This window comes from Panthera pardus, unplaced genomic scaffold (assembly GCF_024362965.1).
Source record: "Panthera pardus isolate Hobbes unplaced genomic scaffold, ASM2436296v1 HiC_scaffold_10, whole genome shotgun sequence".
Taxonomy (NCBI): domain Eukaryota; kingdom Metazoa; phylum Chordata; class Mammalia; order Carnivora; family Felidae; genus Panthera; species Panthera pardus.
The window spans coordinates 109,574,013-109,601,909 of NW_026526655.1; the positions used below are offsets into that span (position 1 = coordinate 109,574,013).

At 47.0% G+C, this 27,897-nt stretch overlaps 1 protein-coding gene across 1 annotated transcript; it reads right to left on the minus strand.

The window, feature by feature from the left end:
• On the minus strand, positions 1-27,746 carry ERCC3 (ERCC excision repair 3, TFIIH core complex helicase subunit). Its single transcript, XM_019469446.2, has 15 exons — positions 27,641-27,746; positions 27,072-27,277; positions 26,181-26,417; positions 24,294-24,343; positions 23,725-23,860; positions 23,156-23,320; positions 22,468-22,672; positions 20,032-20,346; positions 14,441-14,625; positions 10,917-11,119; positions 10,131-10,227; positions 8,908-9,025; positions 4,559-4,677; positions 2,235-2,387; positions 1-435 (listed from the first exon to the last, which is right to left on the minus strand). Exons 1-15 carry the CDS (start codon positions 27,666-27,668, stop codon positions 304-306), a joined length of 2,349 nt encoding a protein of 782 aa, XP_019324991.1. The 5' UTR covers positions 27,669-27,746; the 3' UTR covers positions 1-303.
• Positions 27,747-27,897: the final 151 nt, after the last annotated feature.

Sequence of the window (27,897 nt, forward strand, 5' to 3'; positions counted from 1 at the left end):
GTTGTTAAATGTTCCATTTATACACCTTAAACATTACAAAGATTTATATACAGGAATGACCACTCCCCAAGATTGGAAAATGGTCTAGGAACCCCCAAAAATATAGTCTCCCAACTTTTTCAAAAAGCCCTGGATGATTCACAAAGACAGAGCCAAGCTCTCAATGCATTTTCCTCAACACAGTTAACAAACACTGCATCTAGATCATGTTGGCCAATGCCAGAGGAAAGATTATGATACGGAAAATCCCTCTCCAGCAGTGGTGCTGAGCACCCTGGCTTGACCTGGGTGACCGTGTGGCCATCATTTCCTGAATCGCTTGAAGAGTGGGTGCACGTGCTTTGTGGAAGTCTTGCCCCGTGACGAGTGGTACTCCATGTACACGGTGTCGTCGGCCCCAGACATAGAGCTCATTGTGCCAAAGCGCCGAGACACCTGCAGGAGAACCCAGCCCAAGGTTAGTTTACAAGGGGAAAGACACTCCTTTTAGAACATTTATAATTGTAGTAAGTTTTTCAAAGTTTTCAATATTTTTTTTAGAACATTTATTGACTACTTACTATGTCTCAGGCATTATACTAAACAGTTCACATGCATTTACATGTTATTAACTCATCTAATCCTCCCAATCATTATAATCCTCATTTTACAGATGAAGAAACTGAGGCACAGAGAGATTAAGTAACTTGTCCAAGATTACACAGCTCTTAAAGAGACGGGATTTCAACTCTGGCAGCCAGCTTCAGATTCCCTATTCTTAACCATAATGCTATTCTGCCTCTCTTACTAACAATTTATAAACAGAATTTTTCAACAGTGAGAACAGTGGTCCCCCAACAGCTCAAGACTCCACCATAAGGTTTTGAATCAAATGGAAAGCCAGAAAGCCCTGGGCTTGAATCTTGGATCTACCTCTCACTGTGGACAAATACTGAATGTCTGCACCTCAATGAACTCATCTATAAAATGGGGACAGCCACATCTGTCTTGACATACATGGTGTGAACAGAAATCACACAGGCAGGGTTTGACCCAGAGCCTTGCACACCACTTGCACCAGATTACAAGCCTGGGGACATACAGGCACCAAGCAATGCCAACCTGACCTTAGGTGACTCCCTGGTTGGTGGCATTGACCAGGCATTCCAAGGACACAGTGAGAGGCAAGCATCCATGAGGGAAGGCTCAGACACCTCCGAGCTGGTCTGGTCCCCCAGTCTCAGGCTAGAGGAAGGGCAGCACCTCCCCGGGGGACAGTGTATTTCTTCCTTCACCCCAACCACTGCTCACTTCTTAGCTCTAACATCAATATAGTTTCCAATGTACCTGACTACACCGTACTTTTCTCTTGGAAGAGCCGGATAAGAACGCCCCATAATGGTACTTTCATTAGTTATACCATATTATATAGGACTGGGCACAGGCAGGCATTCAGTAACTATTTGTAGAATAAATGGAAAGTTCACTATTTTCAGAGAACTCTACATATTTTAATTAATTTTATTTTAGAGGCAGAGACAGAGCACTAGCTGAGGAGAGGGGCGGGGGGGACAGAGAATCTCAAGCAGGCTCCAAGCTCAGCGTGAAGCCTCTATGGGGCTTTGACTTGAGCTAAAATAAAAAGTCAGACGCTCAACCAACCCAGCCACCCAGGTGCTCCTTTTTAATTTTTTTTAATTTAAATTTTCTTTTTATAATGTGAGAGAGAGAGACAGAGAGACAGAGAGAACTCTACATTTTTCAAGATAAATACTGAAACTAGCTGGGAGAGGATCCTTAGACCCACCTTACTGGACAGCTTACTGGACTAGACCCACCTAAGCTGGACGGCTTAGCTCTATTACTGAGGAGGAAGCCAGAGTTGAATTGGCCTGTGCAAGGCCCTGGATGGCGGGCCCAGGCCTGCAACACCCCCTCCTGCAGCCACCTGGGAGCCGGCCTGGGGCCACATTTGCCATCCTGGGCTCCCCCATTCTGTGCACAGAGAAGGGGGCCAGCCACAGACTATGGGCGTGGCCACATGAAACAGCGTGTCCAGAAGGAAGGATGCACCGAAAGGTTAACGGGGGCAATTTCTGTTATTCTTTTCTCCACAGCTTCCTGGTCTTTCCAAGTCTTTATGGAGGTCGCACAGGTGCACACGCACACATGCACAAGGGACGCAGTGCATGCGGGCGCATAAAAACTCTGTCTTTTGGGAGAACTGGCAGGTGGGGCGTCACCCACTCACTCACCTGGCTGGACCTGGAGCCAAATTCTCCTGCCACCACCTCTTCCTCTGCATCCAGGTCAGTGGCTGCCAGGACCTTCTGTAGGAGCTGTTGTTGCTCTTCCCTCGTGGAAAACGCCAGCTCTTCTTCCTCCATACCAGCCAGCTTTGTGATCACCTATAAAGCCGAAATCAGCAGGCCACATGGCCCCTTCTGTTTTGCCTCCCTCGGACCCAGCTGAGCAGGTGGCTAAAAACGGAGAGCTCCTCTCTGGCATTGCAGAGACCAGCTTCAGAGCCATCTGTAACAGGGAGCTTAACTGATGACTGCGGGGCAAGAGATGGGAAGGAAATTCCAGAGAAACCTACTCCCAGAACAGCAAATCCATAATCACTACAGACAACCAACGGGACCTTGACAACTCTAATGTGCCCCCATGGCAGTATTCCACCTTGCACCAGGTAAAGGAAGGGACCAAAGATGGAGGGCACAGCCTGCCGCCCTCAGGAAGGGTCTTCAGCCCCCTGGGCTTGGCCCATAGGACTTCCAGCAGGACGGCACTTAGAAATGAGAGCATGTCGGGGTGCCTGGGTGGCTTAGTCGGTTGAGCCTCTGACTTCGGCTCAGGTCATGATCTCAGTCTGTGAGTTCGAGTTCCGTGTCAGGCTCTGTGCTGACAGCTCAGAGCCTGGAGCCTGCTTCAGATTCTGTGTCTCCCTCTCTCTCTGCCCCTCCCCTGCTCATGCTCTGTCTCTGTCTCAAAAATAAGTAAAAACATTAAAAAAAAAAAAAAAAAAAAGAAATGAGAGCATGTCAAGGTGGGTTTGCAGCACTTTCTTCTAAGACAGCAAGAGAACAGCATGTAGAGATGTGGTTTTCCCTTCTTTGGAGGTGACTCACTATGAGGCCTACCAATCCCTGAAGAAAGCCAGGATGATGACGTAGAGAAATCTACCCCCCCCCCCCCCCCCCCCCGCTAAATCTTCTCATAATTTAAATGAGAAGAAAAGGCCTAGAAGTAGGGATCTGGCTGAGCCCGTCAGGGGGCCACAGGCCTAGAGCATAAACATCGGGCGTTTCTGCCCTGGCCTGACCACCCCTCTGGGAAGTCCAGGGTCATGATCGTAGGAGCTCTAACCGGGCTGCTCTCAGCAGGCAGCTCTGAAGGCAAGTGGGGCAAAGGCCCCTCCGACCAGCAGACAATCGCAGGTCCAGGTGCCTTTCTGCCAAGGGCACCTTCCAAAAAGCCCAGGACATGACCTGATTTGGCACATGTTCTCTCACTGGACTCTCCAGGGATCAGGACGTATGAATGTTACTATCACCACCTACTTTTCATAGACACATAAAAAGGTCATAATGCAAATCCTTCAAAATACGGTCAAGCATCCTATCCTCTAGCCCAGCATGAGAAATCTGAAACTGTCACTGCTTCCAGCTAAAAAAGGAGGGGTCAGACGACCCTGACCTCTTATCTACGGTTAATGACAGAAGCTGGCCAACCTGAAAAAGACACAAGCAAAAGGATCTGAAAAGGCAGACTGCAGTCTTCTGAGAACCAAGAATCTGGGAACCTACACGTTCTAGGGGTGTCCTTTTAGTCCCCAGCTTCCAGCACCCTCCATCCACCCCCACAAACAAAAACCTTTAGGGGCACAAAATCGTGACATAACCTTTCCACCTGTGTCAACAGAAGAGAACACAAACATGGCAGCTGGTGGAAGTCAGCCAAAACATTAGCACCTCCCAAACTGCACAACCGTGGGTTCATAGCGCATGGACACCTGTGCCGTGAGGCCCCTGAGGCTGACTGACAGCACAGCTCGCCCAGCACCCGGTGGGGCACCCCATTGGAGCTGACCTTGTATCACAAATCAGGTGTGTGAACAACTTGGGAAACCCTGAGCTCCAGTGGACAGCCACTGCTGATGCAGGAAAGTAATCCCAAGGGGCTCAGGGTGGCACAGTGACGGCCGTAGCTCTGAGGTGTCCCGAGTCCTGCCAGGAAGCACATCTTCCTGCTGACAGCTAACATTCTTCTTCCAAGACAACTGTAAAATCTGAACAAGTAGACACTCCAGACCCCCCACTTCGGAGGCCCCATTCTTTAACCATTCACTGTGGGAAGGCCGGGCAGGAAGGGATCCTGCACGATATTTTCCCTCAAAGTCCCTGGCAATTCATGCAGAGATACAGGGAACGTGAGGCGGGGTTTCCAATGCCCTCATGCTCTGTGCCTGCCTAGGCTGTCCCCCAGTGGTGCTGATGGCGGCTCCCCCTTCTCCTGGAGGTGCGGGCACAAAGCAAGCCTCGGTTCTATTCTCACCACGCATTTAATGAATACATACCTTAAAGCTATAACCCTGGTCTACCAAGAACCTCTGCCGCTTGGTTGAGTAAGCCATTTCCTGTGTGTCCTGGGACACCAACGAGTAGAAGAAGGCATTGTACTCCTCTGCCACCATTCCTTAAGGGAGGCAAGGAAAAGACAAACATCATATGACTTCACTCATGTGGAATTTAAGATACAAAACAGGTGAACATAAGGGAAGGGAAGCAAAAATAAAAACAGGGAGGGGGACAAAACGTAAAAGATTATTAAATATACAGAACACACAGAAGGTTGCTGGAGGGGCTGTGGGAGGGGCGATGGGCTAAATGGACAAGGGGCATTAAGGAGGACACTTGTTGGGATGAGCACTGGGGTTATACATAGGGGATGAATCACTGGAATCTACTCCTGAAATCATTGTTGCACTATATGCTAGCTAACTTGGATGTAATTAATAAAATATATACATATAATAATTAATATTATATATGTAATATATAAACATAAATAAAATATATTTTTTATAATTAATACTATTTACATATATTATTATTTCATACACACACACACACGCACATATGTAACATATATAAAAAGAGAGAGGGAAGGAAAAAGGACAACATTAGCTGTTACGATGCCTGGAAGCAAGGCTCCAGGGCTCAAAAGTATGCTGACCCCCGCACAATGTGAGAGTTAGGGCGCTGAACCCCTAACCCTACAGAGCTGAAAACCCACATAACATCTAATTCCCCCAAAACTTAACTACTAATAGCCTACTGCTGACCAGAAGGCTTACCAGTAATATGGAATACTTGATGAATACGTATTTTGCATGTTATACATATTACATACTATTTTTAGTATAAAGTAAACCAGAAAAAGAACACATTATTAAGAAAATCGTGAACAAAAGTACACTCCCAGTACTGGAGTTATCCAAAAAAACCCCCACAGCTCAAACTACAGTTCAAGGGTCAACCACAATGCAGTGGGAGAGCTTTGCAGTCAAGGGGCTAATGGCCTGGACTCTGTGTGGGCACTTACTTCATCAAAATTAAAATTGTTTGGTTAAAGAACACCATTAAGAAAGTGAAAAAACAACCCACAGAATGGGAGAAAATATTTACAGAGCATGTATCTGATAAGGAATTTATATCTGGACTATATAAAGAACTATTACAAGCCAATAATGAAAAGACAAATGACCCAATTATAAGAAGAGCAAAGGATCTGAACTGACATTTCTTTTTAAAGAAATTTTGTTTGTTTGTTTATTTATTTTGAGAGAGAGAGAGAGAAAGAGTTCAAGCAGGGGAGGGGCAGAGAGAGAGGGAGAGAGAATCCTAAGCAGACTCTGCACTGATAGCAGAAAGCCCAATGTGGGGCTTGAAGCCATGAACCACAAGATCATTACCTGAGATGAAATTAAGAGTCGGAGGCTTAACTAAGCCACCCACGTGCCCCTGAACAGACCTTTCTCCAAAGAAAATATACAAATGACCAATGAGCCCATGAAAAGCATTGAACATATTAGTCATCAGGAAAATGCAAACCACAACCACAATGAGGTACCACCTGCCACTCCCTAGGATGGCTAGAATCAAAAAAGATCAGGGTGCCTGTGTGGCTCAGAAGGTTTAAGCGTCTGACGTGGCTCAGGTCATGATCTCATGGTTCATGAGTTCGAGCCCCACGGTGGGCTCTGTGCTGACAGCTTGGAGCCTGGGGCCTGCTTGGGATTCTGTCTCCCTCTCTCTGCCCCTCCCCAACTTGCACATGCTCTCTCTCTCCCTCTCTCTCTCAAAAATAAACAAACATTTAAATAAAAAAAAGTTTTAAAGAAAGGTTATTACAGCTATTGTCAAGGATGTAGAGAAACTGGATTCCTCACACATTGCTGCTAAGAGTGTCAAATGGTGCAGCCGTTCTGGAGGATAGTCTGGTAGTTTATTAAGATGTTCAACAGAGTTACCACATGACTCAACAATCTACTCCTAGTTATACCCAACAGACCTGAAAACATACACCCACACAAATTTGCACATGACTTTCATAGCAGCAGTATTCCTAAGAGCCAAAAGTGGAAACAACCCAAGTGTTTGTCAATAGAAGAACGAATAAATAAGACACACAATGGAATATTATTCAGCATTAAAAAGGAAGGAAATACTGATACATACTACAATAAAGATGATTCTTGTGAAAACATCATGCTAGTGAAAAAGGCAGTCACAGAAGACCCAGACTGCATGATTCCATACATATGAAATGTCTAGAATGAGCACAATTATCAAGGTAAAAATAGTCATGATTGCCTGCAGATGAGGCTGGGAGGCAAGAAGAAAGGAAGAGTTACTGCCAATGGGAAAGGGTTTCTTTCCTGGAGAGATGAGAATATTCTAAACACAGACTGTGATGATGGTTATACACTTTGCAATTATATTAAGAACCAATGGGGGCGCCTGGGTGGCTCAGTTGGTTAAGCGTACAACTTCAGCTCAGGTTGTGATCTCAAGGTTCATGGGCTCAAGCCCCGTGTCAGGCTCTGTGCTGACAGCTCGGAACCTGGAACCTGCTTCAGATTCTGTGTCTCCCTCTCTCTCTGCCCCTTGCCCACTCACACCCTGTCTCTTCCTCAAAAATAAACGTTTTAAAAAAAAAAGAACCAATGAACTGGGGCACCTGGGTGGCTCAGTCAAAGTGTCTGACTTCAGCTCAGGTCATGATCTCACAGTTTGTGAGTTTGAGTCCCACGTTGGACTCTCTGCTGTTAGCTCAGAGCCCACTTCGGATCCTCTGTCCCCTTCTCTCTCTACCCCTTCCCTGCTCTCATTCGCTCTCTGTATCTCTCTCTCAAGAATAAACATTAAGAAACAACAAATTAATGAACTATACACTTCCAGTGGACCGACTATATGGTTTGTGAATTCTGTCTCAATAAAGTTGCTTGAAAAAAAAAAAGAAAAAAAAAAACCAAAAAAACAAAATCCCAGGTCAGAAAAAAAACCTAGAGCAGAAGAATGATCACAGAAACTAGGACAGAAAATACTGAAGCCTGTAAAACCTGATCCTTCTGGAAAATCTGCACATTTTGCTTCACAGTCCAAATGTCAGCAGGTTCAATATCTGTGTACTGCCTCTGAATTCAATTGTTTCTTAGTCTTACAAGAGCTCACAGATGCAAAGGTAGCAGCCAAATACGTTACATATCAAATAGTATTTTTAAAAAAACAAATTCTACTCAAATTCAAAGGGGCTTTAAAATTAGATTTGTTTCTTTTGGGGGGAGGTAATGGGTAAGGCATTAAGTTAATGAGATACATTCACATATACTAGCCAGATGATATTCCTGTCAATTTATAAAAGCTATCGTTTCTCCAGCAGCCTTTTACACTGTTCTATTATATATGGCTCCCTCCTCACAAGAGTCCTTCAAGAGTCCTTCAAGAGGACTGTCACTCCCACTCTGGATGGGAAAGCAAGGCTCAGACCGGCAAACTACCTGCCCAAGGTCACCAGGGTGGTCTGGTGCTCAAGTTCATGCTATTTCTACTAACATGCCCTGTCTCCAGTTTAAATACAATCAGCCGCCTCTTAAACACATTCTACAACAGTACGATTCCAACATATGCCCCTACCCTTGTTTCCAGTCACCCTAGCAGTCCAGCTGCCCCTAAGGAAAGCAAATTCCCTGAGGACAGGGCCTGTATCCTGGTCTTAGGGCATGCCTGGTCCCAGGAGGAGAGATGCGGCCACTCTAAGTGTCAGTCCCTGCCACACCCACCGTTAGGGTCAGGGCCCTCTCACCACAGGTAACAAGCAGAGACTCCGGCCTTGCACCCTCATTCACTAAGCACGACACCCCTGCTGCGAGCTGTCGCCCAAGGCAGGACTCTTCACAGGGTGCGCGTGAAGTATCCCCGTGTGGCTGCCCGAGCCGCTCTTTCCAAAGCCCTCCCCAACTCCTGACTCAAGGCCCAGGGTTCAGTTCTAGCTCCCACACGGCACTGGCGGCCCAGCTCTGCTTCTTGCCTTTTATGTCCACAGCACTGCACACTCACACTGCTTCCCTGGCCCCCGATGGCCTACCAATGCGACAGCTCGGCTTAGAGGACACCCAACGCGGAGCAGGCAGCTGCCACGGAGAACGCCCACGTAGGAACTCCGAGGCCAGAGAAAGAACACAAGCCACGCTGATCTTGGTCGTTGCTTTGGGACCCCTCCCTGCGGCATCTACTTAGCCGGTGTCCCGGGGTGCCTGCTCACCACCACGGGCACGCAGGCAGCGCAGCCCTACCCTCTTCCGAGTCCAAGTGGCTCAAAAGGAAAGACTTGCTGGAGCAGAAGGCGTAAGGCCGCCTTTACCTTTTTTGGCTCGGAGCACTCGCCCCAGCCTCTGGGCCTCCTGCCGCCGGGAGCCACCATGAGATGAGATCTGAATGAGAACATTTGCTTCTGGCAGATCAAACGATGTGTCACCCACCTACAGAAATGAAACAGCGTTGAGTTTGACAAATTTTTTTTTTGTTTTTTATCTGGGACAAAAAGAAAACAATCAATTGGCCTGGAATTTAAATAAGCTCTAAAGATAATTGAGAGAGACAAACCCATCCTCTTCCCTCTGTACCGGGGTCCTGCGGATGCAGGCAGGCCTCTAGGACCTTCTGTGAACTCTCCTGAGAGCTGTCCTAAAGAAGCGGGTCAGGACTCCCAGTCCCCACCGGCCATCTCATTTATGCTCCCAGGCCAGGCTGCTAGGGACCAGACACAAGAGGGCCTATCGACAGAGATTCTTTGTAAAGGATTACTCTTCTTTTTTGCTACAGAAACACGTCTGCACAAAACCATCTACACTCGTGACTGGAGGCCAATGAAACCATCAGCACATGTGGGACACAGGACCTGTCAGGGCCCACTGCCCACACCAGGCTGGATCTGGTCAGGGTAGCGGCCTTGGCTTGAGGGTTCCAACCATGGAGGTTCCCAGCACACATCTAAGTGTGGTACTTACTAACCCAGCTGTGATCAACTTCATTGGCAAACCGCATTTATTTTGAGCTTTGGGCCTGTTCTAATCTGAATGCCTGCTCTACACTGTTGGGCCACAGCTTCTAACAGTATCACCAAGCTGGGCCTTTGTGCATTCGCACTGTGCCTACATCCACCGCCCACCACACCACGGCACAAGAACAGCCAGGATGAAGGTTGCCCACAGCCCACAGGAAGCAAAAACTCCACAAAGAGAACCTCATCTAAATGTCCACTTCTGCCAGAATAGGTAATGAAAATTTTCCCCTGGGATAGAGAAAATACAATTTAAAATTCCTATATCCCCAAAAGAAGTGGGGAAAACCTCAGTCAAGCAAAGAGACTTTATAAATTGTCCACAACACATTCAACCCCACAACTGCTCCTTCTGCTACCCATCAGAAAGCATTCCTGTCACCAGACACTGGAAACATGGGAATGAGAAGTGACACATGACGTCCCTTCAACAAACATGAATTCATGGCCCTCGCAATCACCCAGTGTCCCCTCTAGCCCTGGGGGTGCTGAGGCCTCACCACCACCCTGCAGGGCACACAGACCTTGGATATGAAGATGGTGTTGATTTTGGGGTTGTGCTTGAAATTCTGGAGAATCTGCATCCTCTCTCCCTGGGATGTAGGACCATAGATATAGGGTCTAAAGAAGAATGAGGTATGTTAGGAGGACCACAGAATCACCCCCCAATTAACATCAGTGGGAAAAGGAATTCTTGCAAGGTTGCTCCCTCCCGGGAAGCCCTCCACCATGCAAGAATATCAGAGGGAGGCCCATAAAAATGAGGGGCTATAGACCCTCAGCCAAGGTTCTGGTCACCACTCTCTTCAGGATTTCCTCCTTCACATTTTTCCTTGTTTCTGGACTGTGCTTTTTCCTGAATCCACGTCCCTCAATCTAAGCCTAGTGTCTACACGAGCAGTGCTAACACAGCATCCAGGTGGGACTAGGGGCCACTGAGGATGCCTCTGGTGTTTCCTGAGAAGCTCTGTCTAGATGCAGGGCTGGCTGGGATGCTGGCCCAGCCAGCCTTGCCTTCCTGGCCCCTGTACAGTCTGAACTCAGCTCCACCAGAGTGCTCACTCGGCCTGCCATTCCAGATACCAACTTGTGCCCACCTTCGGAGCCCAGCTCATAGATGGAGCCCCACCAAAGCAGCATGACTCTGGCCCCTGACCCCTGGGCTGAGGGTGACCAGGCTGCTGCAGAACCAGACCTTCAGACCCTAAGAGAACTTTGAGAGGCAAAGAAGGAAAACCAGGCACCTTCTGTACTCGGGTTTGGGGGAAGATTAAGCTGCCTTGGGGCAACTCCAACTCTTCACTTCTTACTTGTTCAGCCTAATGGCATATTCTTTCAGGGCAAACACATTGTCAGCAAAGACAATAATCTTGTCATTCCTCCTTTCATGAAACTTGATCAGAAACTGGCAAGCTCTGAATTTGTTGGGGTTCATGGTATACAGCAAGATTCGTTTCTTGGTTTTGATTGCCACATACTCCCGGTAAAACTCAGGAGACATCGGGCACCAAACCTGCGACACAGTAAGAATCAAGGGTCAGTTTGCAAATTTAAACATCACACAACTGGAAACTTTTAAAGACCATTAATTTAGCAGGACTAGCTTTAAAACAAATCAAAACAAAATCAAGTACCTAATGTTGAACCAGGACACTCTCATATTTATCTCTTAACACATAGATATAATAATAATAATTATTATTACTATTATTATTGTTTTATTTATTTTCGAGAGAGCACAGCAGGGCAGGGGCAGAGAGAGAGAGGGACAGAGGATCTGAAGCAGGCTGTGCACTGACAGCAGCAAGTCCAATGTGAGGCTTGAACTCACGAACCTCGAGATCATGACCTGAGCTGGTCAGATGTTCAACCGACTGAGCCACCGAGGCACCCCAAACACATAGATTTTTAAATGCATCGATATCTGGGGAATTACTTTCACACCAGCTCCAAGTAAGTAAAGGAAACCAGATTCTCAACCAGTGGTCCAAGTAATCCCTCCCGTTTAGACCACACCTCCACACACAAGTCTACACACAGCACTGCTATGGAGAAGCGCACACATACCTCCTAGCTCTGTCTGTTGAATTAGCCTAGCAATAACATCCTAGGAGTAATGAACACACCTAGCACCTAGATCTTGGTTTGTAAATTCCACTCTTTGCTAAAAGGGCACCTTGGAGAAATGGCTGATTTCCAGGGCCAGAATAGGTAGGGAAAGTACCAGATAAACCTAAAATACCTTGCTGTGCCAGAAAGCAAGGAAGTGCTCAAAGAATGGGGACATGTCAAATAGATACAGGAGCCAGGCTGAAGGGGTCCCACTGGTCACATCTGAGACAATTTGATCCTTCAAATAAAAATGACAGGAACACTCTTTGGGGCCTCCTCTGTGCTGGGCCCTTGTGCATGGGCTGCTAGCAAGCTTAAGGAAACTCAGACAAATATACTCAAGTGCCATGGGTTTTAAAGGTCTCAAGGCTGTGAACACACAAAAATGACCCTCTGGAAACTTTGCACTGAACAGGCCACAAAGCCTATCCTGACAGGCTCTGAATTCTGGGGTGTGACCAGTGCCACTTCTGTGTGATCACCACAGACCATTTCTTCATGCTGCAACCACTGTGGACTCAGCTGCTGTCGCTCCATGCCTACCACTGGCCTGAACTCGAATTCTTAGGTTTTGCTGCCACTGTTTTCTGGTTCCCCCTGGGCTGTGTCCTGTTATGACTCCGTTAGGATTTCTAGTTCTTTATAGCCAAAGCAATTCTTTTTCCACGGTAAAATCTTTAAAATCGTGCATTTCACAGAACATGAATGGTCCACAGACATAGGAAGCAATACTCAAGGTCATTAGTAAACAGGAAAATACAAATTAAGATCATAAGGAATACCATTTTCATACTTAGTATGTCAGCAAACAATTAAAAGAAAATAAAACTCAGTATTATGTACTCAGTATGATGTACTCCACATCACTCAGAAGATGTGGAGTAATCTCACTCACCCGTGATGAGAGTGTCAGCCGGTCCAATACTTTGGAAAACAGTGTTTTCTAGGACACAACTAGTGAAGAGAACAGCCACACAGCCTTTGACCTAGATATGCTACCTCTGGGTGTATCTGCCAGAGCAGTGGCCTTCAGAGTTGAATCATTTTAGGCCACAAACTAAACATTCATATGCATGAACACAGTTGTATTAAACAACATATACTCAAGAACAAAAACAAAAAACAACATCTACCCTTAATGTACTTATGCATTTTGGTAGATTCTATTCTTTCCTGATAATGACCCAATAAAGTAATGTCACCGCCTACTATGGGACCACAGTCCACAGTACAAACAACACTGCTTTAGAAAAAAATGACCCAAGGCCCCAGAAAACAGGTATAAAAATATTTGCAGCAACACTATCACAACAGCAAAAAAAACAGAAACAAAAACAAAACACTAAGCTCCAAATTTATGAAGAATAAATCAGTGGCTTCCTAGGGCTGGGAGCAGAAGCAGGGATTCATGGCAAATGGGCATGAGGGAAATTTCTGGGGTGGTGACGGGGTGGTGGGAAATGCAATTCAAAACTGGAGGGTGAGGACAGCTACAAAATTCTTTACACTGACTAAAATCACAGAATTTACTTACTTACAACAGGTGGATGTTATGAAATATCAACTTAACACCTCAGTAAAGCTGTTACAAAGACAAACTTAGCAACCCAAGTGTCTGTCAACATTATTTTTAGTGCTGTGCAGTATTTCATCATATATCCTGTTGTGGTATATTTGTACAATGGAATACTGCAGAGCACAGCTACCTGCATCATCAAAAAAGTAATACAGTACGCAAGGGATAAAAGTACCAAGCAAGGGACACAAGTCATACGAGAACACACAAAACTAGGTTCTATTTTCATATACAGGAAGACTTTTTTTGAAGGCAACGCTAAACAAAGTAGGTGATGGAAATATACACAAGAGGTAAAATAATAAAGGGAGAGGATGACAAGTTCTGTCGTGGGACAGTGAATCCCCTGTTGGAGGAGGGGAGACACAACTGGAGAGGAACAGGCCCTCAGAGATTCCGGCAATGCTCTGTTTCGTAGGATGCGTGTTGATTATGAAGAGGCAACTACAGGGTAAGGAAGTTTTCAGCAGAGTAAGTCTACCTGCACAGGTTCCTCACACTCACCGTTACCCAAGAGGCCCCCTTCTGCCCTTGTGGGACAGAGGCCACCTGACCCTAGCCAGTGAGTGACAGTCATTTCAAGTTGCCAGGAAGGATGTTTGCAATTGTTCCTTCTGAGAAGACTTACCTTTGAATGCGTATTTTCAACATTTACCTGTACAGGTATTTACTGTGGAACAAGACTGGGACAATGTGTTTCCCAATGTGTTTACAAATGATGTAGGCCACAGGTGCCTTCTGGGGACACCAAAACCAAGAGGCTTTGACCCTGGGGTGGCCTGGATGGTGGCCCACACAGGAGCACCCAGGAACTCCTCAAAGGTGAGGGTGGGCAGGACCATCCAGAGGTGCTCACTCCCAGGGAAAAGGAGGAGTGGATTTAGAGGTCAAACTAGCCTGGATTACCATCCCGACTTGAGCACTTACTGACTGTGTGCCCCTGGAAAGGGGTTTTGTTTCACAAGTCTTTGGAGTGGGTAGAACACCGCCCACCTCACAGGGGGACTGAGGGAACAGTACAAAGTGGCAACACTTCTGCTCAAGTCCTGACTGTGTATCTGCCCATGGGGAGGGGACCTGAACCATTTCTCCTTAACCATGGGTGGAATCCCTCTCTCGAGACCATACCAGGAAGGGGAAAGCTACCTCGGCACACTGGACTTTGGCGATGTAGCCATTGTTCTGCAGCTCCATCCAATTGGCTTCGTAGAGCTTGGGGCCAATCAGAAAATTTAAGTCGACAATTTTGTCATCTTCCCGGACGAGGGTGGCGGTCAAACCCAGCTTGCAGTGGGCCTGCACGATGGTAAGCACCCGTCGGAACATCCTGGCTAGGGAAACAATCAATGCATTCACACTGTCACTTTTTTTAACATTTTTTTAAATGTTTACTTATTTACTTTGAAAAAGAGCACAAGCAGAGGAGAAGTAGAGAGAGACGGAGAGAGAGAAACCCAAGCAGGCTCTGCACTGTCAGCACAAAGTCCAATGTGGGGCTCCATCTCACAAATCATGAGATCATGACTTGGGCCAAAATCAACAGCCAGAGGCTTAACCGACTGAGCCACCCAGGTGCCTCAACACTGTCACTTTTTTAAATGCTCAAGTACCACACACAGCCTTGCGACTTTACACGGGCCTGTGACACTAAGTGGGCTAACCCCGGGTTTCTGAATCATAGGAACCTGGCTCTAGACCAGAATGACTAGGCAAGAACACTTAATCATCACTTTCAGACCTGTCCAAAAGAAGGAAGAAAAAGAGAACAAAAGGGAGAAATGGCTTTAGGGAAGCTCCAAATCAGTGAGCCCCAGGATCCTTCCTTGTAACAGCTAAGCTACCAACAGGAGTGCAAATGGTGAACTGAAACACGATGTAACACTTAAAACACCAGTGAGCTCCAAATGATGCAAGGAATGTATTCATCCTAAAACTTGTACCCAGGATACCAGGAAGATGGCTGGGTGACCATGGGATCAGAGAAACAAAAGGAGCCGGGTCTGCTGGACTTCCTACCATCTTCCCAGAAAGCAGGAGACAACAGGGAGACATGAAACCCCAGGCAACTCCCTTCTCCTTAGGAAACTCCCTTCTCTGAGCTTTCCAATTAGATTCATCTGGTCCACCAGCAACCTCCTGTCTCTGTTTGGAATGTTCTAATTCTGGTTTATCAAATTAAATAAACACATAAATGGGATTAAGATACTAATTTCAAAAAGAACCAATTAATGGGTTTCGATGGGCTCATCCTTTAAAAATACTAATACTCCGGGGGTGCCTGGGTGGCTCAGTCAGTTAAGCATCTGACTTTGGCTAAGGTCATGATCTCGCGGTTCCTGAGTTCGAGCCCCAAGGTCAGGCTCTGTGCTGACAGCTCAGAGCCTGGAGCTTGCTTCAGATTCTGTGTCTCCCTCTCTCTCTGACCCTCCTCTGTTGCAATTAATTTGTCTCTCTCTCTCAAAAATAAGTCATAAAACATTAAAAATTTTTTAAAAATACTAATATTCCAAAAAAAGGTTAAAATGTGTTTCGTTTATCTTATAATACAATTAAAAGTGAGGTTAGTGATACTGCAGAAACAGAGGTTAACAATCTGAGGAAGGAAGGGTCAGACTGCACCAGAACACAAACCAAAAACATAAGAACAGTGAGATAGCAGAGGACTGTCTGGGCCCCCAGTAAGTGTCCAGGTCTTCCAAGCCTAAGGTGGTTTGCACATACACTTGAAGACAAAGACCAGCAGCATAGTTATCTCCAAGGACTGTGCCGCTCCAAAAAAAGGGGAGCCAAGGACCGCAGACCAGGCTCCTCGTGTCAGAAGGGCATGGCAGCCAAGGCAATGGAGACAGCAACCTCATGCGGGTGCCAGGGAGGCAGCGCCGGGGACAGCCCAGAGATACTATCAACCCAAGGGAAGCATGAGTCTGCTCCCTGCCTGGATACTCTGCAGCCAGAAAGAAGCCCCCGCTGTGGCATCTGCCCTACAGACCAGCCACATCCCACTACCACATTCTCCAACAGCCATAGGGCTGTCAGGAGGAGGAACCCACATATGACACAGTGTACAGATGGTTAAGTTTTTACACAGCTATGTCCCTGTGAAATCACCCAGGTCAAGACAAGTGTTCCTAGCACCTAGAAGCCTCTCCTCTGACCCTGCCTGTCAATACCAACACTCCCCTCTCAAAGGAATCACCATCTCACTTGTCATCCAAACTTTGTATTAATAGAATTACAATACATATTCTGTGGGTGTGATTTGTTTTGCTGTACATGTCACAGGTGTCAGTTGTCTCCCACTTCGTCCCTAGTCCAAGCACAGTGCTTGATACATAGTGGGTTCTTAATAAATACTTCCTAAAATAATGAAAGTGGCACAGTGCAGTAAACACTTAATACATGCAAGTCTGCAGTTACCGATATTTTATCAATACAGTGAGTGACACAATAGGACTCTTTTTGGATGATGTCTAAAAGAAAACAGCCATCTTTACCTCTTGAGATAAATCTCAAAGATTTATCATTCTACCTCATCCAACGTGGTATACTTGTTTAACAATCAAGAATCTTGCTGTGATTTGTTAGGATCCCCTAATTTAACATTGGCTCTCTGGCCCAGTGAGCATGGCCAAGCCAAGAAGCTCACAAGAACACGACTGAACTCAGAATTCTATTTAGAGCTGTTTGGTTGTTTTTTTTTTAATTTTTTTTTTTCAACGTTTATTTATTTTTGGGACAGAGAGAGACAGAGCATGAACGGGGGAGGGACAGAGAGAGAGGGAGACACAGAATCGGAAACAGGCTCCAGGCTCTGAGCCATCAGCCCAGAGCCTGACGCGGGGCTCGAACTCACGGACCGTGAGATCGTGACCTGGCTAAAGTCGGACGCTTAACCGACTGCGCCACCCAGGCGCCCCTAGAGCTGTTTGGTTTTACTCTCCTACCCAGCCAGAGACAAACTGACCCAGTGAATCAGGAAGAGAAAACACACAGATGGCAAGCATGAAATTTTGTGGGGTACACCCTGTATCCTCATCACCAGACAACCAATCTCAAGCCTGGCTGCCGCCCTCTGAAACCTGGGACCTAGGCTAAAAACGAACATCAACATAAACTAAGTACATACGCAGGTTTCCCAAGTTTCAAACACAGACTCCAAAAGAACCACTGCACAGCACTTCCAAACTCATTTGTAGGATGTGATTCTCTAGGTCATCGATTTCCAATCCAATCAGAGCCAGTAACCTCCTGCTCCTTAAATTTTTTTTTTGGAGTTTAGTTTTTAAATTAGCACACAGTAAAAAGTGACCTTTTGCTGGGGGTGGATGGGATTGGTTCTATAAATTTTAACACATGTGAAGATCTGTGTAACCACCACCACAATCAGGATACAGACAAACCCATTACCCCCAAAACATGCCCTCCTGTTCTCCCTTTACAGCCACACCCTGGCACCCACTGATCTGTTCTCCATCACTAGTTTTGTCTTTTCAAAGGCACTATACACCATATAACCTTCCAAGATGGGCTGATTTCGCTCAGCAAGTACCTCTGAGATTTCTCCAAGTTGTTGCATGTAGCAACAGTGTGTTGTTTTGTGGCTGAATAGAGTTCCAGGGGAGGGACCTTCCCATTTGTCTATCCAGTCACCTGCTGTTGGGCATTTTGGTTGTTTCCAGGTTTTGGAGACTCTGACTAAAGCCCCTACGAACATTCATGTACAGGTTTTTGTGTGAACCTGAGTTTTCATTCTCTAGGACAGATGCCCAGGGGTGGGCCTGATGAGTCACATGGCAATTTTCTAAGAAACTGCCCAACTTTCCACAGTGACTGTACATTTTGTGATTCCTCTGGCGGTGCATGCCAGCTGCTCTGTACTCTCGTCAGTTATTGTCAGTATTTTCCATCGTGGCCACTCTGATGGGTGTGTGGCAGCATCTCATCGCATGGTAGTAATGTGCACTTCCCTCAGGGCTAATGATGCGGAATATCTTTTCAAAGGCTCCTAGGCATCTGTATATTCTCTTTGGTGAAATGTCTACTCTTGTCTTTTGCCGATTTTCTAACATCTCTGCCACCGCCAGAATGTCTAACTGGCAATCAAATGAACGTGCCTAAAGCCGAACCCCTGCACTCTGCAAACCTGTTCCTTCTACAGCTTTCCCCAGTTCTGTAGCTTTCCTTCCAGTTGCTCAAGCCAAAACCCATATGGTCATCCTTGATTTCTCTTTCTTTCAGGTCTCATGGCCAGCCTGTCAGCTCTGCCCTCACAACACATCCAGAAGTAGATTACCTTTATTCTTACTGTTCAAGCCTCTTGGTTGGGCCCATCCAGCTGCTTCCACCCTTGCCTCCTTCCGTTTATTCTCAGCACAGCAGCCAGGGTGGTACTTTCATAGTACATGACAATCAGACCATGTCACCCTTTGCTCAAATCCCTCAAATGGCTTCCCACCCACTCATATAGTACAAGCCCAACACCCTACAGTGACCTACGTATAGGATTTGGCCCACACTCTATCCTGCCTGGCCCTCTCTAACCTTGGCTTTGACTGCTCTCCTCTATGTCCCTCCTGCCGCATAGTCATCTTGGTGCTGTCGGACCATGTCAAGTACTCTCCCACCTTGGGACTAATGCTGCCCTGTTCCTTCAACCTGAATGACCCCCAATCCCTACGTGGCTTGCTGTGAACATCAATAGGTACCCTCAGACATGCAGGAGGGCTGGAGGGGTTCTCATTAACTGAAAAGAATGATGCTAGGGCCACTTAGGCAGTATTTTGAACACTACGTGAAAATGCCTCTGATTTCATTTCATGCAGAGAAATCCCTAATTTACATTTAACTAACCAGAGCTTCCCCTTCATTTGTTTTATCAATGAATACTAGAATACTATGTGGCAATAAAAGGGCAGATACTACCAATACAATGTTATATGGGTCAACCATCATGCAAAGTAAAAACAGCCACATCTAAGAAAATATATATTATATGAGTCTGGAAAATATATGAAATATTTACTATTATATATAACATATATTCCTTAAAACATATATGAATTATATATCATATGATTCACATTATGGTATTTCCCGAAAAGGCAGGTCAACTATAGAGACAAGAAGCACTTCCATGGTTCTCTGGGGCTGGAGCAAAAACACTGACTGTAAATGAGTATGAGGGTGAGGTTCTAAACCTGGATCACAGTCACGGCTGCACAACTCCATAAACCTGTGAAAAATCTTGAATTGTACATTTATAATAGGTAGTTTTTACTGGTGGAAATTGTATCAATATAGCTATTTCTTTTTTAAAAAAATGACTGCCTGCAACACTTGGAGAAGTTGGGCTTCTGTAACGTATCAAGGATCAATACTTCAATTCAGCCTTCAAATAAAACAAACACCATTACGGCAAGGACTTCAGTGCTGCTGGTCCAGTTTTCACAGCACCATAAGCCAACCGGTTAAGGGTAAACTGAACTACAACAGTAAGATTGAGGAAGAAGGGAAAAGCCATTTTCTGAATGACTACTGTGGGCCCGTGATTCACGAAGCTGTCTGCCACCCACCCTCATGCCCACCCCCCACATGCTTCGGACTTACTTTAAAACTTTACCCAGCAGACCTTTCTAGCAAGACAGATGAGCTACACAGCAGTCTTCCCTCCACCCAACGAACAGAAATCAATTTTTGTCTCTGCAATGAGCAGGTAGCTCGGCTCTCAGCCTGCTTACCTGGTATGGTATGTACTTCATCCAGGATCATGAGGCCCCACTCCTGAGTTTTGAGCCACTCCATGACTCGCTCAGCCTCCCAGGACCTTTTGGTGGTGTGGCCCAGCATGGAGTAGGTGCTAATGGCAATGGAGCAGCCGATGGGCTTGTCCTTGGCATCAGAGGTGAAGCGGCAGATCTGGCTGTCGTCAATGGTGGACCACATCTTGAACTGGGCTTTCCACTGCTCCACAGACACAGCTGAGTTGCCCAGTACCAGACAGCGCTTTCTCACGGTGCAGGCAGCTGTCACACCAACCAGGGACTTGCCGGCACCTATGCGAAACCAAAGGGCAATGCCACCCAAGGCCAGGTTGCAATGAAAGACAAAGACAGGGGTGCCTGAATGGCTCAGTCGATTAAGCGTCCAACTTTGGCTCAGGTCATGATCTCACGATTCGTGAGTTTGAGCCCTGTATCGGGCTCTGTGCTGACAGCTCAGAGCCTGGAGCCTGCTTCGGATTCTGTGCCTCCCTCTCTCTCTGCCCCTCCCCTGCTCATGCTGGTCTCTCTCTCTCCCTCAAAAGTAAACATTTAAAAAAATTTTTTTGAAGGACACAGACAGAATCCACACACAAATCTGGGTGAATTACTTGCAATAACCCTCAGAGCCGATACCATGAGGCACTTCTTGTTCCAAGGTCTCTTTTCTTCTCTATAGAAAGGAGACACGTCCAGCTCACGCACAAATGTGACAATTAAGAGAGACAGGCACCAGGCCCTCCTGTGGCATTTTCCATGAATTTTGTTCTAATGTTGAAATCTCAAAACTCACCAGAGATAAGAGACCCTCTTATTGCTGAAATTGTGAACATGAGGAAATGAAAGCGGAGGTACACGTGGCCCCTGCCATGGGAAGGTGGTGCCTCGGAGGAAAAGTGTGCCCAGCACACAGACCACACCAAGGGCCCAGTACAAGGCAGCTCTTAGACTGCACAACGTGCTGGGATGAGAATTCAGGCATACAGGAGATGTGTACACTACTGGCAAAGACACAGGCGAAATTCCAGGGTTTCCAAGTTTACTATCTTCCACCATTTGAAGATCAAGATAAAAATCAAGCTATTCCTTTAAACAGCATTTCCTCCTTCACCAGGCATGTGTATCAAAATCACCCAGGGAGATTAAAAAAAAAAAAAAAAAATGTGGAGGCACAGGCCTCTCCCCTGGAGATTCTAACCTCCTCAAGTCTGAGGTAGGGCCCCCAGGTGAATGTGCTGTGACCTCTGGCCAAGAACCTCAGCCAGGACCTGACATGACTTAGGACAAATGATATCAGACAGGTGCCAAGGAGGCTATACTCTCCTTTCTTGGATGTGCACACTGTAATAAGCCATCCAGGAACGAGCAAAGCTTCTCTGCTATGAAGTCTCCAAATACACACACTTACAAGCTGATTGCAAAGGATGAGACCCTAACTCCAGTGTATAAGATATCACCTGCCCCTGCAAGTGCAAGCTGGTGCAGCCACTCTGGAAAACAGTATGGAGGTTCCTCAAAAAACTAAAAATAGAACTAGCCTATGACCCAGCAATTGCACTACTAGGCATTTATCCATGGGATACAAGTGTGCTGTTTCAAAGGGACACACGCACCCCCACGTTTATAGCAGCACTTTCAACAATAGCCAAAGTATGGAAAGAGCCCAAATGTCCATCGATGGATGAATGGATAAAGAAAATGTGGTGTATATATACAATGGAGTGTTACTCGGCAATCAAAAACAATGAAATCTTGCCATTTGCAACTACGTGGATGAAACTGGAGGGTATTATGCTAAGCGAAAATAGTTAGAGAAAGACAAAAATCGTATGACTTCACTCATATGAGGACATTAAGAGACAAAACAGATGAACATAAGGAAAGGGAAACAAAAATAACATAAAAACAGAAGAGACTCATAAATATGGAGAACAAACTGAGGGTTACCGGACGGGTTGTGGGAGGGGGGATGGGCTAAATGGGGAAAGGGCCCCAAGGAATCTACTCCTGAAATCATTGTTGCACTATATGCTAACTAATTTGGATGTAAATTTTTAAAAATAAAAAATAAAATGAAAAAAAAAAGACAGCGCCTGCCCCACATCACTGTCACTGCCCAAGATCTTACACATTGCTTAGTCGATGTGTTTACCATCTGTCTCTCTACAACCAAAATGAGCTCCCCGAGGTCGGAAGTGTTGTTCTATCCACCACTGTATCCCCACTGCTGAGGTCAAAGCCCTGCACACAGCAGGCACTCAAATATCTGTTAGGTCACAGATCAGGGCGTCATCTGACCTCAGCTGCTCCCTGGCCAGGTATGATTTAGAGAAGGGCACACAAAGGAGAGCAAGAGAAAGCTGGCAGACCATGACAGAAGAGTCTGGCCACCTTCTTCTTTCAGGTGTCACTTACCACAAGGAAGAACGATGACCCCTGAGCGGGCACGTCCATTCCCAAACATCTTCCGCAAGCTCTTTTCCTGATACGGTCTAAGGACGGCTGTGGGTTTCAGGTCAATGTTGATATCAGGGTTAACAGAATCATTCCGGAAGTCATACTCTGCCAACAGGGGATACTCCAGGTGGATACAACGTTTCTGGAGCTCTTCAATCATTTCCTGGGGAGTGAGCATGGAAGACATTTATAATCTTGTTAAATCCAAAGCATGCTCATAAACTATGCATAATCCGAGGGGGTTAATGGTCAAGAAGACAGCATTTTATGTAGGCTTTTACAATTTCAGATCTTGATCTGCTTGATATCAAGTAGATATCTGCTTGATAACAGCTGGGTTAAAGCACAGAAAAGCAACTCAAGTTAAGGACACAAACAAAATTAAATCCAGTCACCAAAATGCCACCAAAACCACCAAAATGCCCCTCAGACACTTCCCACATCTCCCAGGAACTTGTGAAGACTGACCCAGCAGCCAGAGTCACAGGACACTCCGATCTAACCCCATCAGGAGGAATGATGCCACAGCTCACAGACACCATAAAGGAGAAAGCAATTTCAGGAAGACACGGGGATCCCTTCCTCTCACACAGACCGCAGAGTCCATGCAGGGCTGGGCCGCTTGGAGAGGGGTACATTCACTAACCTGCTTGACTTCAAAAGATACTGTCTGGGTCTCTTCTTCTTCTTCCTCATCCTTGTCCATTTGTTCGTAGAAGTCAAACAGGTCTGTGGGGATATCAGATTTTCCCTGTGGGTCTGTCACCCGGGAAGTGGAAGGTCCACCACTGCCCTCAGCAGTCTTGGCGATCTGTAAAAAAGGCAGGATCTGAACCTCTGTGCAACAATGAAACTTCATGCCACCAAGCAAGAGCCAAAGTTGAACAAGCAACTGCAGCTGTAAGAAGACAGGAGGGGTGCCTGGGTGGCTCAGTTGGTTGAGCATCCGACTTCGGCTCAGGTCATGATCTCGTGGTCTGTGAGTTCGAGCCCCGCATCGGGCCCTGTGCTGACAGCTCAGAGCCTGGAGCCTGCTTCGGATTCTGTGTCTCCCTCTCTCTGCCCCTCCCCCACTCATGCTCTGTCTCTCTCTTTCTGTCAAAAATAAATAAACATTAAAAAAAAAATAGTAAGACAGCAGGGTCCCAAGATGCAAATGCTGAACTCAATGTCCCAATGCTCCCACTACCAAGGGTGACCCAGGAGCCCACGTACAGCCGACTTGCTCGTGAACGTCTCTGTGATGAGCTCCGTGGCCTCCCCGTCAGAGTTCCGCAGGCGGCACTCCCGGATCACCGGATCCTGGAGAAGATGCTGGATGACATCAGGGTGGGAGCTTTCAACGAAGTACCTAAAAGAGGGGAGGGAAGGAGGTGACTACTGAGCAGTACACCATTTCCAGAAGGTTCTGTGGCTCATTTGATCAGATGGGCTGGAAATCGTGGCTCTGTGCTTCTCTCAATCTCTTAGTCTCCCATACCCTTGGCCAGATCTGAGCTGCGAGCTACTGGCCAAGATATAACAAATGAGGTTGTGGACAGAATCTGGCTTTGAGGTCAAATAAGGAGTGGCCGGAGCCTCAGCGTCACTGCTCGGGAGCGGGGAACACAGTGGCCAGTAAATGAATTCCCAGTTTTGGTCACTTCCCTTCGCTCATCCCTTCTATCCCCTTACTCAGGGGAGCAGGTGCTGGTGCAGACAGACAGCCCACAGACATCAGCCCCTTGCCACCTGCTCTGCACAGGGCACAAGTGCCTTGGGGGGCTTGTCACAGGATCCCTTACCTGTTGTGCTTCAGGACCAGCTTGACTTTTCCGTAGCTGACAGTACACAGCTGCAAAGAGTGACAACATCCAACAGGCACAATTAGCAATACTCGGCTCACTCAGGACACATTCATTAGTGGGTATGTCTTACTACCTACCAAGTGAAGACTTCAGTTTACCCAATGTGCAATCCTAAAGAAGTCAGGTCTGCCAAAGGTGAGCTTTTTCTTATTAAACTCTACTCTTGAGAGTAAAACCTTGCTTTTGCCTGGCTCTTTCTGATGCACATCCCTTAATTTATAAAATGCTACATAAAATCTTTCTTTTATTTTCCCTTCCCTTTCCTTCTCCATTCCCACAGGCCCCAACCTAATCCAATGGTTCATCCAGCCACACCAGCATTATTACAGGTCCCAGCACAAAACTGGCACAGAGCATGTATTTAGTAATTGCTGTGTAAATTAAATGCAAAACCCCCTGGCCTCCTCACCAATGTTCCTATTTCTCCCAACTAGAATGTAAGCTTTGGAGTGCCTGGGTGGCTCATTCAGTTAAGCATCCGACTCTCGATCTTAGCTCAGGTCTTGATCTCACGGTCATGAGTTCAAGTCTCACACTGGGCTCTGCGCTGGGCATGAAGCCTACTTAAAAATAACAATTAAAAAAACAGAATGGAAGCTTCTTGACAGAAGAGACTAGGGCTGAAATCTTCTAGGTTCCCAACAATCTTCAGGACGGAAAGCAGCAGAGGTTGTGTGGTGGCCGTGGAGATCTGCCGCTCAGCTCTCAGGCTGTGACCAGCCCCTGCTGCTGCCCTTCTGGATCCCCTGCTGCATTATACCAACACCTACATTCCTGCAGGCAGCTCCAGGCCAAGACTGAGCACAGCCAGCGTGCTAATGCAGGGTTCATTCCAGCAAGGTGAGGCCCTTTTCCCTGGGCACCTTTCCATATCACAAGAAGACAGAACTCCTACCAGGGCTCCTGTCAGCTTCCCTGAGATCGGATGCATCACTGTACTGACGGTCTGTGGCACTCACCAGATCTGGGGGTCTGAATCCAACTCCCTTAGATCAGCTGAAGGTGACAAAAGCCACTGTCATCTATTCTGAATGGCATTGACCTGTCTCTCAGGACAAACCCAAGCATGTCCAATGCTCTTCATATGGAACCCTATCCACTTCAACACTTGCAAGTTCTTTTTGATTTTCCCTAATGGAAAGTGTTGACTATTGGTCCCGTGCAGGAATTCAGCCTTAGACAGAGTTTACCACTTATATTAGTCTGCTCAGCTGCTGTTCAAAACACCACAGACTGGGTGATTTAACAACAGAAACATTTCTAGAAGTCCTCCATCAAGGTGCCAGTGATTAGTTTTTAGTTAAGGCTCTCTTCCTGACTACCTTTTCACTATGTGCCCATATGACCTCTTCCTTGTGCACGTGCAAAGAGAGCACCTGAGCTTTCTGGGTGACTATTCTTAAAAGGATGCTAATCCTATTGGATCTGGGCCCCACTCTTATGACCCCATTTAACCTTAATTACTTCCTCATTACAAATATAATCACATTAGGGGTTACAGCTTCATATGAATTTTGGAGGGGACACAATTCAGTCCAAAACACCATTCACTTCTGGCTGCATTCCCAAATAACCCTGGCCAGAATGGGCCTGAATTAGTATCCCCAATGTGTTAGTGTTCATTGTATCAGAGCGCTCATGAGAAGTGTGGCCTCAGCAAGAAGAGATCTAGAAGAGAAGCAGCTGCGGGAATCAGTTATGTCTCTCCACACGAGATCTGAATGGCATCTTCATGATGGCCACAGGTTGACAATGGGTAGCACCTGTCCACTATTAACACATTCACAAGGAAGGCAAAAGAGCTGGCCTTAGCTCCCCACTTGCCTTAATAAACTGAATAATTCCATCAGGGACTCCTGTCTTGCTGAGCTTCCTGAGGTATTCAGTGATGTCACTAGTTTGTAGCCCAACACTGACAGCTGCATACAGGGAGTAGGCAGTTAGTTTGTACTCATGCACGTGGGTTGGTCGGCACACTGGCTCTGCAATAGCCACCAGGAAGTCTTGAGCATATTTGTAAACCGGAGAGAAGGCTTCTAAGAAGATGTGGCCATCAGGAGCCTAAGAAACACCAAATGGACATGACAGACAAAACAAAAAACAAAAAAAAACAAATGAAGTGTAGAGACTATTAGACTCTTTCCCACACCATTACCCAGAAAAGATAAGCTGCCCAAAAAGGGATCTTTAACACCACGGATATTTTTGTAAGCCCTCCTTCAGCCAACTGTGGGCCTGTTACTTTAATCAGATCCAAGGAATGGAGAGATTAGAAGAGCAGGTTTCCGAAGTCGGTTTCCACTCTTCTTCACAGGGAAAGCCTACCTTACTGGCTATCTTCAAGGTACCTTTAGGTTAGGTTTCAAACGAACGTAGACTATTACCTACTTCGAGCTGAGCAACAGAGTGGCCTAGCAAATATATAGCTTCCATTACTTTTTGTAGATGGGTAATTAAAATGTTACACAATAAACGGCATTTGCTCAGTAAATAAAAAAGTATTTCCACGCATGTGGTAGAACTGAAGGGAAGGGGAGAAGGAGGGGCTAGAAACAAAGGCTAGTGTGCCCTGGGTACCTGCTCCTTCTCAGGCTGCTCAAACAGCATGTGTGAAAGCCGTCTCCCAGCCAGCTCCGGAGGGCAGTACCCTGCATTTCCATTTGGGGTCCAAAAACCGAACCAGCTTGGCTCTGCCCTGGCGGAGGGTATGCTTACCACCCAGAGGGGCCTCGAGGTGTGGTCGTCCTTCAGCGGCATCTGCAGCCTGTAGTCCTTGGCTCCATATTCATCAACTTTGGTGCCGGACTCATCCACCTGCTTCCCAGCCGCCGAGGGGACCGCCTCCTGAGAGTCGTTCCCGGGGACGTCGTCGTCATCTTCTTCTTCATCCTCGTAGTGCCGCTTCTTGGACTTCTTCTTATCTGCAGATACGGACACAGAAGTGAGCGCAGCAGGAGCCTAAGGTTCCCTCCGCACTGCTGAGCGACATTTCGAGGGAACCTGGCAGCAGCAGTACTTCATTCACCAACGCCATGCACCCCTAGCCAAGAGCCACCTGCGTGCCGCTGGCGTCCTCTCCCTCCAACGATTCCCACCCGGCCCACGACGCAAGGCGGCCCAAAGGTCAGGGATCGCCCCCTGCCCAGCAGCTTGTCGCGACAGCATGAACAGGCCGCGAGACACTGCGGGGCCGGCAGCCGCTGAGAAGCCCGGAGCGGCTACGACACAGGACGACGGGGAAGGCGAGCGCAGGCAGGCCCCAGAGCGCCCGCGCCACGTCTCACCGCGGTCTCCCCGGTCTCTTTTGCCCATGGCAGCAACAGCACCACACGGCCTGTGCCGCCGGGTCTCCGCGGCGGCTGCTCCCAACGGGGCTTCCGGTTCACACCGGACGCTCTTCCGGCAAACGCACAGGAAGTCCCGCCTCTGGGCGGCGGGTCGTTGGGTGGGCGAGCTAGCCGGCAGACTAAGGGGTGTCTGTTGTGTTCCCGTGTTGCAGGCCCTTTTTCCCCAGCCGTTCTTTCCTGTAGTCAGTCAATGA

Coding starts and splice junctions, on each gene's coding strand:
- ERCC3 (XM_019469446.2), bottom strand. CDS start 27,668: ATGGGCAAAAGAGACCGGGGAGACCGCG. Junction 11,120..14,440: donor CCAAAGTCCAGTGTGCCGAG/GTAGCTTTCCCC, acceptor ACTGTGTCGCAG/GTTTGGTGCCCGATGTCTCC. Junction 2,388..4,558: donor ACCAGGGTTATAGCTTTAAG/GTATGTATTCAT, acceptor TCGGCTTTATAG/GTGATCACAAAGCTGGCTGG.